Source organism: Musca vetustissima, unplaced genomic scaffold (assembly GCF_032173495.1).
Source record: "Musca vetustissima isolate MV318-11 ecotype Yass unplaced genomic scaffold, APGP_CSIRO_Mvet_v1 utg8637, whole genome shotgun sequence".
Classification (NCBI taxonomy): domain Eukaryota; kingdom Metazoa; phylum Arthropoda; class Insecta; order Diptera; family Muscidae; genus Musca; species Musca vetustissima.
In genome coordinates this window covers 147172-166032 of record NW_026875745.1, presented here as the reverse complement: position 1 = coordinate 166032, position 18861 = coordinate 147172, and the positions used below count along the sequence as shown (strand labels likewise).

General features: G+C 36.7%; 1 protein-coding gene across 1 annotated transcript in view; it reads right to left on the bottom strand.

The window, feature by feature from the left end:
• LOC133338287 (phosphatidylinositol 4-phosphate 3-kinase C2 domain-containing subunit beta) overlaps window positions 1-17387 on the bottom strand; it is a 31879-nt gene extending 14492 nt beyond the window's left edge. Inside the window, exons 1-12 of the mRNA XM_061546464.1 lie at window positions 16030-17387; window positions 15902-15957; window positions 5477-6223; window positions 5082-5414; window positions 4105-4494; window positions 3470-4040; window positions 2756-3401; window positions 2303-2548; window positions 1953-2238; window positions 1738-1888; window positions 1279-1671; window positions 1014-1214 (exon numbers count right to left, since the gene is read on the bottom strand). Coding sequence (XP_061402448.1) covers window positions 1014-1214; window positions 1279-1671; window positions 1738-1888; window positions 1953-2238; window positions 2303-2548; window positions 2756-3401; window positions 3470-4040; window positions 4105-4494; window positions 5082-5414; window positions 5477-6223; window positions 15902-15957; window positions 16030-17387 — 5378 coding nt within the window. The remainder of the gene's footprint in view (window positions 1-1013; window positions 1215-1278; window positions 1672-1737; window positions 1889-1952; window positions 2239-2302; window positions 2549-2755; window positions 3402-3469; window positions 4041-4104; window positions 4495-5081; window positions 5415-5476; window positions 6224-15901; window positions 15958-16029) is intronic.
• Between the last annotated feature and the right edge of the window lie 1474 nt (window positions 17388-18861).

Here is an 18861-nt window from a genome sequence, read left to right as displayed (position 1 = left end):
GGCGCGGCGCCAAGCAGCACTTGCAACGCCTCTGTGGAAACAGTGCGACACACTGGCAATCATGCTAACATGACGACCCGCTGACACGAAAGGAGCTTCTTCTGCCCAGGCTGTTCTGTACCATATAGGTGCACCATAAGTTACGCAGGCAACAAAAAGCCCACCATATATGATACGCACAGAACGCCTACTCAAGCCCCAATCAGTCCGCAAAACACGCCGGATGGTCCCAACGACCGTTGTCAGCTTCTCCTTCAACCGATCGAAGTGTGGTAGAAAATTTAAACGCTCTGACACCGTTATCCCGAGATGTTTGACAGTACACAAATACCTTATGCCGCGTTCACCAGCTCGAATGCAGGGAGGATGGCTGCGTGTCCACCTGCCTTTCAGCAGGAGGTAGCTAACGTCTTCTCGGTAGCCACCACCACTCTAACTCGGTCATTATGCACAATCTGCATAGCTTGCTTACCACGCTTTTCCAGTTCAAGGCGACTATCCCCTTCAATCATGATGAGCAAGTCATCCGCATATGCACAGGCCTTGAAGGATGCAGTTAGCTCCCGCTACAGAGGATCCATCATAAGATTCCATATACATGGACCGCAAATGGAACTCTGTGGGCAACCACACTGCACATCCCACCAGACCGAAGTACTGGCTGCCACGACACAAGCCTTCCTATCCCGGAAATAAATTGCCCAAAGAGCGATCTCCCTACACCCGACCTCTGACAACCTTGTGAGCACGCTATCCCATAAAAGGAAGTCAAATTCGCCTTTAAAATCCACAAATATGCAAAGGACATATATGGAATATGACCCGCTCAGGCTATCTTGCACATGCCGCCACACTGTAGCAATTCCTAAGCCGTGCCATCATAATCCTCTCTAGTACTTTTCCAAGCACTGGACAGAAGACTTATGCCCAAGGTATATGGAAGATCTCTTCTATAGATAGAAGAAGGTCTCTCCTTTCTAGCCTTATTTCTAAAATTTTTGTTGTTCACTTACCTATGCAATTTAGCCAATGGAAAATGCAGACACAGCTTCTGATGAAATTCTGTAAATTCTTTATATGAACGAAACAGATGTGTAGGATCCTTTTGACCGTGGCGGGTTACTTGCAGTATATAGGTATAATATTTTTCCATATCGTAGTGTTTTTGACAGCGGACAACCATGACACTTTTTAAGCGGCCATCCTGCTGCATTCTGTAGAGAAAAATAAATATATTTTTATATAAAAAATTATGAAAACTTCGTTCCCCACACTTACGTATATTTCCTAGGAACAAAAGAGAGTAGCTCTCCGTTACCCTCATCATTGCTAAACCGCATTTGTGCTAAATTGTGCAAAAAGAAATTGAATTGGGTGAACCAACTTTTCAGTGAAAATTGTATCATTTTGGCAAATGAGGCTGCTGCCTCAGGGTTCGATTGGGAGGGTAATAGAGCTTTGCGTACATAGGTAACAGCATCCGCGGTTACACCCGGTATACCGGCAGTGGCCATCAGAGCCAGCATATGTAACAGCAGATCTCCGTGTTTGCGTATAATATTAAAGGCACGACAACACAAGTCCACAAAATGATGGAAATCTGTTGAGGATTTATCACCGTTATTAATGACATAGGCCATGTCCGAGGTAAGAACAAAGGGCGTGCGGTCTCTGTAAGAAAAGTGAAAATATAATTAATCCTCCAGCCTAGAGAATAAAGTGGTTTCTATGTCTTACCTCTTGAAATTGCCAAACATTTGGGCATCACCCAAAAATTTACCAAAATCGATGTGAAACAAATGACCGGAAGTTTTCAGCATAATATTGTCATTATGTCTATCACAAATGCCCAAAATATAGGTGGCTACACAATAGCCAGCACAGGATGCTTTAAAAAGAGAAACCCCATTTAATTTTTAAAAATATTTTAAATTCGAATTTCAAAACCCTACCCGTAAAATTCTTCACAGCCCTTTGATATTCCAATTGACTGGGATTTTGTTTGGCCAGCCATTCGGCAATGGGTCGATCTTTAAATGAACCCGTTAAACCATATTCCACCTGGATTTTCCTTAGCGTCTCGGCATCGGATACCATTTCAATCATACCCTTTTTATAGCCGGTGGGTACACATTTAAAGGTGACAATTTGCAGATCCAAACCATCAGCCAGCCACATTTTATTCATGGCACGGATCAGTTGAATGGTCAGCATATCCTGCTGCAGATCATCGCCAGACTAAAAGAACGAGAAAGAAGGACTCAATTAAAAAAATACAAATTTTGTATTAGAAAAAACCCACCTTAAAGATGGCCGGTAACGGCTCCGCATCGGGTCCGACAAAGGAGATTTTCAACGGCAAGGTGTTGGAGTTAAAGTAGCTGCAATTGCGTACATTTACCCCGCTAACTTCCAGCTCTGGACCCAAAGGCAATGAGGTATGTTTATCCAATAGCTCCTGATTCAATTCATCCATGCCGGCACACAAGAACTTTTGGCGTAAAGCTTCTCGGGCCTCCTTGACATTTTCGGCAATGTTGGCAAGGTTCTGGAAGAAGAAAAAAAGAGAGGAAGGAGGTAATCGGAAGAGAACAAAAAATAAGAAAAAAATAAATATATTTAAAAAATCCCAAACCTGACTTCTTGAATATAATTAAAAAAAATCTGGACAATGCCGGACTTCTTAAAAATATTTTTAAAAAATCCCTACCAATTGCAGAGCTCACGATCCTTAAAAATTGCAATTCAAACTTACCCTACACATAAGATTCTGCAGCAGGAACCTCTCCGACAATTTTTCCCCACAAATGGCCAGCAGAGCTCGCAACATCATTTTATTGCGACGATGATATCGGGCCTGTGTCACCAGCGACTCATCAATTTCTGCCGCACTGGCCGATGAGGAGTCAATGGAATTTTGTGGATCATCACCGGGTAAACTGTGTACCAACAACCAATACATATGATGGGCAATGCGAGGCGATTCTAATGATTTACACAGCAGGAAACGAGCCATGGCCGATGCCTCATAGGTATCATGTTTTAGAGCCTGTATTAGCTGAGGCAAATAATCCACCAACTGATCATTGGACAGCTTCGATATCCATTCTACGGCTTTTTGCCGTACCTTGGCATCGGGGTAGCGTGGTAATAGTAGTTCCAAGGCTTGTAGAGGTGATAGTGGGGACCATGAATAGAGTAGCGAATGTAAATCCATGAGGCTGGCATAATCCCAACTGTGGGCCGCGTGTAAAACCTTGGGCAGGGCGTGAGGATAATTTTGCAGATACAAACGTTTCTCCCAGAATACCTCACGTTTATCACTGGCTCCCGGATAACCCTGTTCGGCGGTATCCAATAGCTCTTGTTGTAAATTTGTGTCCAAGGAATTGAAATCGTATCTGAAATGTGAAAGAGGGAATTTTAAATTTGTCCTCTAATGGTATGGGAGAGGGGCTGCAGAACCCACCTTGGTGCCGGTGCTGGATTTTCCAAAGGTTCAGGGAATTGTATTCTACCACCATATGGTGGTATTTCAATACTCAAAACCGGACAATAATCTGGATGAGGATGACAACCCTTGGCTGGAGCTGGACCCAGAAATTTATCAGCCGTTGCTGGCCACATGGAGAGTAGATATGGACCACATATCATTTCACGTTTATAATCGAACAATTGTATTGCACACCAACCCAATTCGGTGGTCACCTGACGTTTCTCATCATTTTCATTATTCGTATTGGGTTCATTCTCCGCCAACTGGGTACCATAGAGAACGAATATCAGACGAGACTCTCGGGGTAAAGTACAAATGGGATTTTTATCAAATGTCAGCCATGAGGAGAAATTTAAACGGGCAAAAAGACCTCCGGAAGTATCATTGGAACACTTTGTGACCACAGGTTCCGAGATGAAACGGGTGCCATAATTTATGTGGACCCCCAGAGAATAGCTATCATATTTCCACAAAGGTGGTGGACGATGCAGGCAATTGATGCTGACCACAACGGGTTTTGAGACACAAGAGACATGGATAGGGGCTGGAAAAGAAAAGGAGAATCGATTAATACAAATTTTAATATAAAATAAGGACTTCCGACTTACTTATCGAATAATCGATGGTCTTCACCGAAAATCCCACCCGAAAAACATTAGAGTACAATTCGATTAGCTCCTGTACAGCTTCCCGCAGCTTATTGCATTTCAATTTGATTTGTTCCAAATTCGAACGAGGCCTCAGACACACCTCAGCATAATCTCCACAATCCTGAACAATTTCAGGATTTCCCACATTGGAGGTATATTTAATTTGACTCTCTTCACAAATGTGTTTGAGCTGATCAACACATTCCGCCAACTCCAGGGTATCAATGGAACCCAATAAGGCACAAATCGCTTTAACACCTTGGACCACACCGGAACAAGATAAGACACTGCGTGAGGTATTATCACTGGCTGCTGATTGTAATTTATCGATTTCGTTTTCAAGGGTTTCTGGAAGGAACAAAACAAAAAACAAAATTATTTTAGGGGTCTAATTAGAACCCATAGGGGTCCAGAACAAGGTGAGGATTTTTTTTGAAAATTATTTTAGGGGTCTAATTAGACCCCTTAGGGCTCCAGAACAAGGCGTGGATATTTTTTAAAATTATTTTAGGGGTCTAATTAGACCCCTCTTAGGGGTCCAGAACAAGGCGTGGATTTTTTAAAACTTTGTTTAGGGGTCTAATTAGACCCCTTAAGGGTCCAGAACAAGGTGGGGATTTTTTTGAAAATTATTTTACGGGTCTAATTAGACCCCTTAGGGGTCCAGAACAAGGTGGGGATTTCTTTAAACATTATTTTAGGGGTCCAGCCAAGGCGTGGATTTTTTAAAAATTATTTTTGGGGTCTAATTTGACCCCTTAGGGGTCCAGAACAAGGCGTGGATTTTTTAAAAATTATTTTTGGGGTCTAATTTGACCCCTTAGGGGTCCAGAACAATTTTAAATATTTTTAGGGGGTCCAGAGAAATTCTAAATTTTTTTTAAATATTTTTGGGGTTCCGTATCCTTCTCCCTTCCTCTTCTTCTTCTTCTTACCTATCAAAATCATCATATTATCATAGGTAATTGTGGTGGCCGATTCGTTGGGCAGCACATCCTCTGGCCTCAAATCCATATCGTTCATATCATCACGTTGGGTACGGGCAATGACCTGCATATTTTCACGGCTCTTCAGCCACAGTCCCAATTGGACATCCTTTTCCAATTTGAAACAATTATGGACATATTCCAATTGACTTAGTTTTGAGGTATTCGCCAACCATTCCGAAACACCAATTGGCTTAATGGCATAATCATCCACGGAACCCCTTATCTGGCCCTCCAGCGAACAGTAGGCCTGGCTGATGACCAATTCAACGGGAGTGTCAACTAGAAAACAAAATTCGACATGATTGGTTTATTGAAAAATTGGGGAGGTATTTGCTACTCACTGTTACAGGTGAAGACCACCGGCGACCCATAACCCTTAAATTGTCCACCATTCAGTGTGGCAGCTGGTACATGCGACTCCAGGGCATTCAGTGCTGGATGCACCAGAATTTTTATACTGGTATCCGGTGGAAATAGATAATTAAATTCCGAGGCAATTATGTGACCCACATTCGTTGCGGCATCATTGTAGGGATAATTTTGACGCAACTCCTTAACCATATAATAAAAATCTAGCAATTCCGGATCAATTGTCCGCTGATCGGTGACCATGTCATAGAGGCGAGAATAAGTTTTTCGTCTATCCAAAACATGGCTGCCACCCAATACAGCGGGTGCATAATTTTCATTTGTTATTATATCCCGGGCAAAGGTATTGAATGAGGCAATACTGTTGCCACCACCGCTGTTGCGGGGTGGCAATGGTGGTGGCGGAGAATGGGAATGAGAATGAGATTGTGTTTGAGAGGCCAATGAATAGGTCGATTGTAGATCTACATCACGTGCCGGATACTCTGAGGGACTGTAATCACGGCGCCAACCTAGAAAAGAGAGAGAGGGGGTGAATTTTATTTGTTTATTAAAAAAAATAGTAACCAACTTACCAATCGATCCGGTTGCTGTTTTATCAAATTTATTCACCGCCTCATAGACTGGATCCGAACACTGTGTACTGCCACCACTATAGAGATAATCGAATGGATCATATTCCGCATAAAAGGAGGTACAATCGGAGGCATCATCATCGCCTGAAAATATTGAATGGAGCATGATTATTTTTGTTGCTAATCTTTCTCGTTCTTCGATGACAAAAAACACGACGAGTGATTTCAATGCATCGCCACTTTGTATGAAAACGTTTTTTGTTAATGAAATACTAAAGAACAGCAACAACAACAACAAATTAGCATTGTTTTGTTTTTTTTCACTATTCGAGTGATTTCGGAATTATACAATAATAATACTACACTATTAAGAACAAAAACAACAACAATAATAAAATAATCAAAAAAAAAAAAAAATATGCGACACACTAAATATCAACACACACACGATACAACAAATACACATACAAAAAGTATTATGGGTATTCAAAAAAAGGCAATACCTAAAGGAGGCTATACATAAAAGTGGATCGATTGCGATAATTTTTGGTATGGAGGTTTGCCACCCAATGAGAACCCAAAATACCACAGTACAGTCAATTCGGTTGGAAATCGGCTTCGAAATTGTGAAATTTTATGGTACCCTTATATGGTGGCTATACCTAAATATGGATCGATTTTGATAATCTTTGGTATGAAGGTTTGCCACCCAACGAGAACCTAAAATATGAAATAACAATCAATTCCGATGAAAATTGGCTTCAAAATCGAGAAATTTTATGGTAGCCATATATGGGGACTATACTTAAATGTGGACCGATTTTGGAAATTTTTGGTATGGAGGTTTGCCACCCAACGAGAAGCCAAAATATGAAATAACAATCAATTACTTTGGAAATCGGGTTCGAAATCGAGAAATTTTATGGTAGTCATATATGGGAACTATACTTAAATGTGGACCGATTTTGATAATTTTTGGTATGGAGGTATGCCATCCAATTAGAACCCAAAATATGAAATTACAGTCAATTCAGTTGGAAATCGGCTTCGAAATTGAGAAATTTTCTTGGTGCCCTCATATGGTGGCTATACCTAAATATGGATCGATTTTGATAATTTTTGGTAGGGAGATTTACCAACCAATGAGAACCCAAAATATGAAATTACAAACAATTTGGTTGAAAAAACCTTTCCCAAATCCTTTTGATTCCGAAATTTAAGGCTACCGTTGTATGGGGGCTATACCTAAAAATGCATCGATTTTGATAATTTTTGGCATACAGATATGCCAGCCAATGAGAACTAAAAATATAAAATTACAGCCAATTCGGTTGGAAAATGGAATGAAAATAGGAAAATATCGAAAATTTTAGGGTAGCTATATATGGAGGCTATACCTAAATGTAGATCTATTACGATAATATTTGGTAGGTAGGTTTGCCACCCAATGAGAACCCAAAATATGAAATAACAAACAATTCGGTTGGAAGTCGGGTTCGAAATCGAGAAATTTTATGGTATCCATATATGGAGACTATACCTAAATTTGGACCGATTTTGATAATTTTTGGTATTGAGGTTTGTCATCCAATGAGAACCCAAAATGTGAAATTACAGCCTAATCGGTTGGAAAATGCGATGAAAATAGGAAAATATCGAAAATTTGAGGATAACTTTATATGGAAGCTATACCTAAAAGTGGATCGATTACGATACTTTTTTGTATGGAGGTATGCCAACCAATGAGAACCCAAAATATGAAATAACAACCAATTCGGTTGGAAATCGGCTTAGAAATCGAGAAATTTTCGGGTTCCCTTCAATGGGGACTCCACCTAAATGTGCACCGATTTTGATCATTTTTGGTAGGGAGGTTTGCCAACCAATGAGAACCCAAAATGTGACATTACAGCCAATTCGGTTGAATTTTTTTCTTTTATGTTTTTCATTTTCCGTGAATACCCCTAATATTTGCCAAATCAGCCCCCAGCTATGAATTATTTTTTTGTTTCTTGTCACACAGAAACCCCTTTTTTAATAGGATTATTATGGGGGGAAATATTTATTAACATGTGTGTCATTATGACGATGATGATGACAATCGTCATCATCATGATGATCGTCATCATTCTCATAATCATGATCAGCATTGCCATCCTTGGTGGGATTAGCATCATGTTTTTTGTTTGTATGTTTGTTTGTTGAGATTGAGAATTGTTTGCCACCATCGACGATGTGGTCGGCTACTCAAGAAGATCACCCGCACAACAAGTGAGAAGAATATGGTCTTGGTGACATTGGTGTAGGCCCACACATTATAAATAGATTAACAAAAAAAAACAACAAATTAAAAGAAATAAAAATATCGGAAACATTGAATTATTGTCATGTTCTCTTTTTGTTGTTTTGTTTTTATTGTTGTTGTTGTTTTAATTTTTTTTTAGTTATGGCCAATTTGCTTTCCTTGCCATTTTTTTAAATTATGTGATCACATTTTTCGATTTTATAGCAAATAAATTATTTGTTTATTATATGTGAGAGGGAGAGAGAGATAGTCTGCTCTCTACGAGACAGGAGCAGATATGTTTATATGAGTGTGTTCAATGTGATTAATTAAAATTTTCCCCTATTGAATTGCTTTGACAAAACAAAAATTTTGTCTCACCCTGAGTTTCGGAGGTTTACCATATTTTACGGATTTGAGACAAAATTGTCAACTGAATTTGCTGTTATTTCATATTCTGGGCTATCATACAGTAACCTCTCTTCCTACCAAAAATTATCAAAATCGGTCCACATTTAGATATAGTATCCATATTAGGTTACCATAAAATTTCTCGATTTCGAACCTGATTTCCAACCGAATTGATTGTTATTTCATATTTTGGGTTCTCATTGGGTGACAAACCTCCATACCAAAAATTATCGTTATTGATCCACTTTTAGGTATAGCCACCATATAAATATACCCTCAAATTTTCGATATTTTCCTATTTTCATCACATTTTCCAACCGAATTGGCTGTAATTTCATATTTTGGGTTCTCATTGGGTGGCAAACCTTCCTACCAAAAATTATCCAAATCGGTAATCATTTAAGTATAGTCTCCATATAAGGCTACCCTAAAATTTCTCAATTTCGAACTTGATTTCCAACCGAATTTATTGTTATTTCATATTTCGGTTTATCATTGGTTGGCACACCACCATACCAAAAATTGTCAATATTGGTCCACATTTAGGTATATTCTCCATAAAGGGGTACCACAAAATTTGTCGATTTCGAACCAGATTTCCAACCAAATTGATTGTAATTTGATATTTTGGATTCTCATTGGTTGGCAAACCTTCCTACCAAAAATTATCGTAATCGATCCACTTTTAGGTATAGCCCCCATTTAAAGCTACCCTCAAATTTTCGATATTTTTCTATTTTTATCACATTTTCCAACCGAATTGGCTGTAATTTCATATTTTGCATTCTCATTGGCTGGCAAACCTCCCTACCAAAAATAATCAATATTGGTCCACTTTTAGGTATAGGTCCCATATAAGGGTACCCTCCAATTTTAGGCATTTTTGGGCATTTCGTTCCGGAACATTTTATTATTTTCACAATAATAGATGCCACAATATATATATTTTATTATCTTTTGTTGTTGTACACATTATAAATATTTATATCTGTTTCAAGAATTGTCGGAAAAACGTGTTGCGGATTTCAATATTATTTTGTTGTTGTTTTTTTCATAGATTTTTTTTCTCATTTTTTCAAATATGTATTTTTTTCTTGGTTAGCATTCACTTGCCAATTGTCGTGTTAGTAGACGCTGTCACCGACATTCGCCAGCCGATACTTCAACAAAAAATCGCAACAACAACAATTGTTTTAGTATTGCGCGAACAAAAAAATCAAAATTTTTTGTTGTATATATTTTCCCGACGATAAGCCGTTAACCGTTCGTTCGGACAAAAGCAAAAAATCGACAACTACTATTTAATTATTCTTATGGTGGCGAACGCCGCCGTGCGCCGTAGCACTTATCATTTTGGCTAGTTCAATTGTTTTGATATACTAGGTGGTGGTGTTGTTGTTCGAATTCACAATCATTCACAATTACACGAAAAGAAAACACTTTTGATTTCAATTTTCATTCACTCAATTGCAGGGTATAATTTTAGGATTTGTTAAAAAAAAAAAAAATTTTTATACCCAATGCTTTGAATTCCTCATCATCCGCCTGGGATGATTCGACCTGCACCGATGCCGGTAAATATGCTGAAAATCGTTTACGTGGAAATGCACAGCATGATATTGACATTATTTTGATATTAAATTTTACAGAAGATTTATTTTTTATTTCTAAATTCCGTTGCGTACCCGCCGCCGTCACCGCCGGTTATGTTGTTCGCATAGAAGCTAATAATAATAGACTGTGTCACTTTGGAGAATCTATTGTGGGAGAATTTAGTCAAATGGTCAAATGGACAAGAGACAACCGCAAAAAAAAAACAACAATAAAAATCATGTACAAACAAGATCAACCAAAAAAAAAAGCAAAAACAATATATTAAGCTATGCCATACAGGGTAAACCAGAAGTAAATCTACAAATTAAAAAAAATAAATAAATATTAAAAGAAATAGGTTCACAACTCGTAAATACTTTATAATATTAGAAAATATCAACATAGGTCCACTTTTAGGTAAAGCCGCCATGCAAATGTAACCCTAATTTTTCGAATTTTGAGGATTTTAGACACATTTTTCAACCGAATTGTCTATAATTTGGTATTTTGAGTTCTCTTTGATTGGCAAATCTCCCTACCAAAAATTATCAAAATCGCTTTACTTTTAAGTATAGCTGCCACATAAGGGTGCCCTTAATTTTTCGAATTTTGGAGATTTTAGTCTCGTTTTTCAACCGAATTGGCTGTTATTTGATATTTTGAGATCTCATGGGTGTAAAATCTTCCTACCAAAAATTATCAATATCGATCCATACAACGGTACCCAGAATTTTGAGAACTTTTCCAACCGAATTATCTGTAATTTGTTATTTTGGGTTCTTAAAGGGTGACATATCTTCCTACCAAAAATGATCAAAATCGGTTCACTTTTAGGTATAGCTCCCACATAAGTGTACCCTTAATTTTTCGATTTTTGGGGATTTTAGTCCGGGTTTTCAACCGAATTAGCTGTAATTTGATTTTTTGGGATGTCATGGTGTGTAAAATCTTCCTACAAAAAATTATCAATATTGCTCCAATTTTAGGTATAGCTTCCATATAAGGGTAACCCAAATTCTTCGATATTTTGAAGATTAGGACTGATTTTCCAACCGAATTGGCTGTAATTTCATATTTTGGATATTCCTTGCGTGACAAATCTCCCTACCAAAAATTGCAAACATCGTTTCACATTTAGATATAGCCTCCATATAAAGGTGCCCCACAAATTTCGATATGTTGAGGATTTTGGACACTTTTTCTAACCTAATTTGATGATATTTCATATTTTTGGTTCTCATAGGGTAGCTTAGCTACCTACCAAAAATTATCCACATTGGTCCATAATTAGGTATAGCCCCCATACAACGGCAACCTTAAATTTCGCAATTTTAATGATTTGAGATACGGTTTCCAACCAAATTGGTTGTAATTTCATATTTTGACTTCTCATTGGATAACACACCTCCATACCAAAAATTATCAAAATCGGTCCACTTTTACGTATAGTCCCCATACAAGTGTGCTACAAAATTTCTCGATTTCGAACGTGATTTCCAACCGAATTAGTTGTTATTTCATATTATGGGTTCACATTGAGTGGCAAACCTCCAAAAATTATCAAAATCGATCCACCTTTAGTTATAGTCCCCATATAAGGTTAACACAAAATTTCTCGATTTTAAACGCGATTTCCAACCGAATTAATTGTTATTTCATATTTTGGTTTCACATTGGGTGGGAAACCTCCCTATCAAAAATTATCGTAAACGATCTACATTTAGGTATAGCCTCCATATAAGGTTACCCTCAAATTTTCAATTTTTTTCTATTTTCATCGCATTTTCCAACCGTATTGGCTGTAATTTCATATCTTGAGTTCTCATTGGCTAGCAAATCTCCATACCAAAAATTATCAAAATCGGTCCATTTTTAGGTATAGTCCCCATATAAGGGTATCACAAAATTTCTCGATTTCATACCTGATTTCTAACCGAATTGATTATTATTTTATATTTTGGGTTCTCATTGGTTCGCAAACCTCCACACCAAAAATTATCAAAATCGGAGCACATTTAGGTATAGCCTCCATATAAAGCTACCCTAAAATGTTCGACATTTTCCTATTTTCATCGCATTTTCCAACCGAATTGGCTGTAATTTCATAACTTGGGTTCTCGTCGGGAGCTAAATCTGCACACCAATTACTTTGAAAAAACGGGCCACATTTAGGTATAGTCTCCATATGAAGCTACCCTGAAATTTTCGATATTTTTCAATTTTCCTCGCATTTTCCAACAATTAATTTTTTTTAAATTTATTCCTGTTTAGACACCCTAAAAAAATTGTAAATATTATTATTAGCCATATAAAAATAATTATTACAGCAACAATAAAAAATTTCAAATTTAGATGAAATCCAATCAAAATTTTAAATACAAAAACAAAAAAACAATGAGCCATTCAAGAAAAAATGCAGCAGCAGAGGCTAGGCTAAGAGACTAAGGCTAAGGAGGGTAAGGAAATGTTTTTAATGGGCTTTTCTTTTGCATGAGTTATCTTGCTTATTAATTTTTCTTTGTGATATTAAAAAAAAATGCATGATCGAATATGCAAGGCAAGCAAATTAAAACGCAAATTATTATGATAACATAATTTTAGAATACATACATATCTAATATAGTTATTATTATAATTATTTCAATTTTTTTTTTTTTTTTTTTTTTTTTGAAGACAGTTAACAAACCCTTTTTTTCTTCCTGACTTTAATAAAACAACAGATTTTTTTGGTTTTGGTTTGTAGTGAACATTTTGAGGTTTATTCGCACAACATTTCTTTGTTTTTTTTTATCTCAAAACAATTACAAAATATATGTATTTAGTATATAGACGAACGAAAACAATACAAAAAATGAATATGGAAAACACAGAAAAAATACTGGACAAAAAAAGGAAATCATGAACAAACAAAAAACTCCAATTGGACATACAAAATGAAATTACTGACTGACTGGTTCCTAGAAAATTCGAAATATTGGAAATAAAAATAAATTAAATGTTTTTTATTAATAAAAATAAATAAATTTTTTTATTATAAAAAAATAATTTTTTTTATTAAAAAAATTATTTTTTATTAATAAAAATAAATGAATAAAAAAAATGAAATCTTGAATTTCGAATTTTAGAGAACCGACCGCCTTGTCTGAAATTGTAATCAGATAAAAAAAGATGTACGAATTTTTGAATTCAATGAATTTATGAATTGAATTTACTTTATTAAATACTTTTTTAGGTTTTTTTTTTTTTGAATTGAAAAAAAAAATTGAATGAAAAACATTATTGTTGTTGTTATATGCATAAAATTTCATTTTTGGTTGGATACTATAATGGTAATAGAATTATAATAGAGTACAATACAATATAAAAATACAGAATTATTTTCAATTTTCTGATTGATAAAAAAATAAATTAAAAATACAATTTTATTTTCAAATTTAAAATTTGCGTTTTTTTTTTTGGCAATTATACACTTTTGTTAAACATAAAATCAGATTTTTGAAATTTAGAAAAAAAAGTTTGAACATATTTTTTTTCGATCCTTAGCTTAGCCTAGGCTCAACAGCTGCATCAAATCAATACTCATCGTTTTTGGTTTATCTATTATTTAAATCATAATTATTTTTATTTTGTTTTTTTTTAAGATTTAATTTTGAAATTTTTATTTTTACTGTTTTTGCAACATAATTCAAAATTAGGGATTTTTTTCTGTTCGAAACTGGCATTCATTCTCAATGGCATATATTTTTGTTTTCTTTTTTTTTAATTTTTTGTATTAGAAATTAATTACAGTTTTTTTTTTTATGTTCATATCTAATTTTTTGTTTTTTTTTTTTATTTAGTAAGTCTTTTGGTAACTGAAAGAAAATACAAAAAAGAGAGAACAAGAGTGAAAATAAGGAAATCACATTTGTTTACAAATATTTTAGACAAACTAATTATTGGCAAAGAAAAAAATGCAAAAGAAGGGGACAACATAGCAAAAATAAATATTGTGGATATTGAAAAAAAAATCAGCTAAGAAGGACGTCATATTTGAAACATGCATGATTGAATCGATTAGACAATAAAAATAAAAAAAAATGTTCTAAAAGTGAACCGATATTGATAAATTTTGGTATGGAGGTTTTCTACCCTATGAGAACCCTAAATATCAAATTACAGCCGATTCGATTGGAAAATGTGTTCACAATCGCCAAAATTCGAAAATTTATATGAGAGCTACTACTAAAAGTGGACCGATATTAATAATTTTGGGTAGGGAGGTTTAACACCCAATGAGAACCCAGTATATGAAATTACAAACAATTCGATTGGAAAATCTGTCCAAAATCGAAAAAATTAATTTTCCGTTATATGGAGGCTATACCTAAAAGTGGACGGATATTGATAAATTTTGGTATGGAGTTTTTATTCGCTATGAGAACCCTAATTAGCAAATTACAGCCGATTCGGTTGGAAAATGTCTTAAAAATCCTTTAAATTCGAAAATTCAAAGGTACTTTTATATGGGAGCTACTCCTAAAAGTGGACCGATATTAATAATTTTCGGCAGGGAGGTTCACCACCCAATGAGATCCCAGTATATCAAATTTCAAAAAATTCGCTTGGAAAATACGCCCAAAATCGAAAAAATGGATTTTCCGTTATATGGAGGCTAAACCTAAAAGTGAACCCATATTGATAATTTTCGGTAGGAAGATTTGCCATCCAATGAGAACTCTAAATATCAAATTACAGCTGATTCGGTTGGAAAATGTGTAAAAAATCTTCAAAATTCGTAAATTCGGAGGTACCTTTATATGGGAGCTACTCCTAAAAGTGAACCGATATTAATAATTTTGGGTAGGGAGGTTTACCACCCAGTGAGGACATAGTAAATCAAATTACAAACAATTCGCTTGGAAAATGTGCCAAAAATCGAACAAATCGGTTTTCCGTTATATGGAGGCTATACCTAAAAGTGAACTGATATTAATAATTTTCGGAAGGAAGATTTACTATCCAATGAGAACCCTAAATATCAAATTACAGCCGATTCGGTTGACAAATGTGTTCAAAATCCTCAAAATTCGGAAAATCACGGGGTGTCTTTATATGGTAGCTATACCTAAAGTTGGACCGATATTAATAATTTTCGGTAGGAAGGTTTACTACCCAATGAGATCCCAGTATATCAAATTACAAACAAAACGGTTGGAAAATGCGCCCATAATCGAAAAAATTGGGGTTTCATTATATGGAGGCCATACCTAAAAGTGGACCGATATTGACAAAATTTGGTATGGAGTTTTTCTATCCTATGAGAACCCCAAATATCAAATTACAGCCGATTCGGTTGGAAAATGTGTCCAAAATTCTTAAATTTCGAAAATTCGGAGGTATACTTATATGGAAGCTACTTCTAAAATTAAAATTTTTAACATCTACAGGTATCACTAAGGTGTGGGGGGGGCAACGAGCGAACATAATTTGTTGTTGTTGTGTGGAGTAAAAGTAAGAGAATAAAGTTGAAATGAAATGCGTTCCAAGCTTACCATCACTATTTTCATTTAACAATGGATCGAAGGCTTCCAAAACGCTAACACGGGAACTGAAACAGAAAAAAAAAACATGATTACAATTTCAATAAAATCGAAAAAAGGAATCTGATTTCAAAACCTACTCATCTTCATGGGATAAATCGATTAAATCCGAACCCGGAACCCGTGACATTTTACGAGCTGGCGGTGTTTGACGTCTTGAATTATTGAGGCCGCCATTCGATTGAGCACCAGCAAGGGAGGAAGCGGAGGATGATGATGCAGCGGCACCAGCAGCAGCATTGAGGGACGAGGCAGAATTGGTGTTGACGGAGTTGGTAGCCATGGAGTGAATCAGGGCCGAGGAATGTTGTTGTTGCGGATTAAAGCTATTGGGATGCTGGGGAAATGCTTGAGATGGAGGTTTCATATTTACACCACCCGCAGTCCCGGCGGCCATAGATGTATTGAAGGAATTTCCTGCTGCAGCTGATGATGCCGCATAATAGGGTTGACCCGCCGTCGCCATGGGTTGAAATTGAAATCCGTAGGGATGTGTGGGATAATGCAGCGGGGCACCCCCAGCCATCATCATTGTTGGTGGTGGTGTATAATAGCCGGATTGGGGTGGAGCTATAAAACCCATTGCCGGTGGCCGTGTGTGGCCATAGACGGGAGCACTATGTGGAGCCGACATGCTATACAATTTGGTCAGCTCATCATTGGTGAGGGGGACCTTTTGCTGTTGCTGGGCACTGGGCACAAATGGTACCAATTGCATACCACCGACAGCGGAATTATATTGATGTATCGAGGGGGCTGGAACAGCTGCTGCACTACCAGCAGCCGCAGCAGCAACGGGGTAGAGATTTTGTCCTCCTGGCCCTGTATGATGAGGATGATATGTTGCTGTTGGATGTGGTGGTCCTGCTGCCGCATACATGGGCGCTGCTGCTGTCGGTCCCAGTGGCACCAGGGCCGTTTGCGGATTTGTTGTCTGCAATTTTTGCAGATCTTCAATTAATTTCTCAAATGAGGAATTTTCCGGATTTTTTGAGGTAGGACTGGCAAAATTGATTAAATCATTTTCCAAAGCTGAGGAGGAGGCCGCCGGTGGCGTTTTGGATCGCTCCATCACATCATGAGCCGTGGAATATGTTGATGCTCCCGCGGAAGAAGTATTGTGATTATTGGCTTCGGAATGACGACGTTGAGGTGTTTGTTGTAATTTCGGCAGGGCCAATGAGGTGGCATGTTGAGATGCGGAATAATTATTGTCCCCACCCGACGACGAGGTACGGGCATACTGTTGTCGCCTCAGCTGAGAATATAACTTATTCTTCGACTCCTGTTGTGCCGATTGGACATAGGCACTGCCATATTTTTTCGCCCGATTATATTCATCCAGAGCTTCTTGTTCTAAACTTAAGGCTGTGGCTTTGGCCAAATCTTCCTGGAATTGTTTTTCATAATCCACTTCGCTTTGCTGTTGGGAGGACATGTTGATGTGGGCGGTGGGTGTTGTTCCAGTTTAAAAATCGGAAATCGGTATGGTTTTTGGAAATCTAAAAAAGAAAGAAATCTTTTTGTTGGTTATTCTGGTCTCTTGCTTGTCTGATGGTAAATGAAATTTTCAAAAATTTATTAGGCTTTGTTCTTCGTCCGGCGTCTTTTGCGAAGAATTTTAATCGCCGGCAGATAGGTAGATTTGTTTTGTGATTGTGATATGTGGATGATATGCCAAATTTGTTTGATAAGTAGAATTATTTTTTTTTAAGAGATAAGAATATCGAAATAACGCAAAATGCAATTGCGATACACAAAACGGGAGTAATAAAAAATGGGAACTACACCTAAAGTAGACCGATATGGATAATTTTTGGAAGAGAGGTTTACCACCCAATGAGAAACTTAAGTATCGATTTTTAGCCGATTCGGCTGGAAAAAATGTAAAAAATCGGGAAAATAGGTTTTACGTTATATGGGACCTATACCTAAAAGTGGACCAATATAGATAATTTTTGGTACAGAGGATTTCTACCCTATGAGAACCCAAAATATAAAATTACAGACAATTCTGTTGGAAAATGTGTCTTAAATCCGCAAAAATCGAAAAATTGAGGGTAATTCTATGTGGGACCTATACCTAAAAGTGGATCGATTTTAATAATTTTTGGTAGGGAGGTTTGCCACCCAATGAGAACCCAAAATATCAAATTACAAACAAATCGGTTGGAAAATACGTCAAATATCGGCATTTTTGGATTTCCATTATATGGGACCCAGACAAAAAAGTGAACCGATATTGATACATTTTGGTAATGAGGTTTACCACCCAACGAGAAACCAAAATATCAAATTATAAAGAATTCGGTTGGAAAATACGTCAAAAATTGGAAATTTTGGATTTCCATAATATGGGACCTAGACATAAAAGTGGACCGATATAGCTAATTTTCGTAAGAGAGGCTTTCTACCCTATGAGAAACCAAAATATCAAATTACAGCCATTGGTTGGAAAATTTGACCAAAATCCTCAAAAATCGGAAAATGGGGGGTAATTCCATGTGGGAGCTATACCTAAAAGTGCACCCATTTTGATCAATTTTGGTAGGGAGGTTTACCACTCAATGAGAACCCTAAATATCAAATTACAAACAAAACGGATGAAAAATGTGTCCAAATTCGGAAATTTTGGATATCTATCATATGGGGCCTAGACCTAAAAGTGGTAGATATAGATAATTTTTGGTAGTGAGGTTGTGTAACTTTTGAGAATCCAAACTATAAAATTGCATACAATTCGGTTGGAAAATGTGTCATAAATCCTCAAAAATCGAAAAATTGGGGATAATTCGGTGTGGGAGATATCCCTAATAGTGGGCCGATGTTGATAATTTTTGGTAGGGAGGTTTACCATCCAATGAGAACCCAAAATATCAAATTACAAACAATTCGGTTGGAAAATGCGCCCA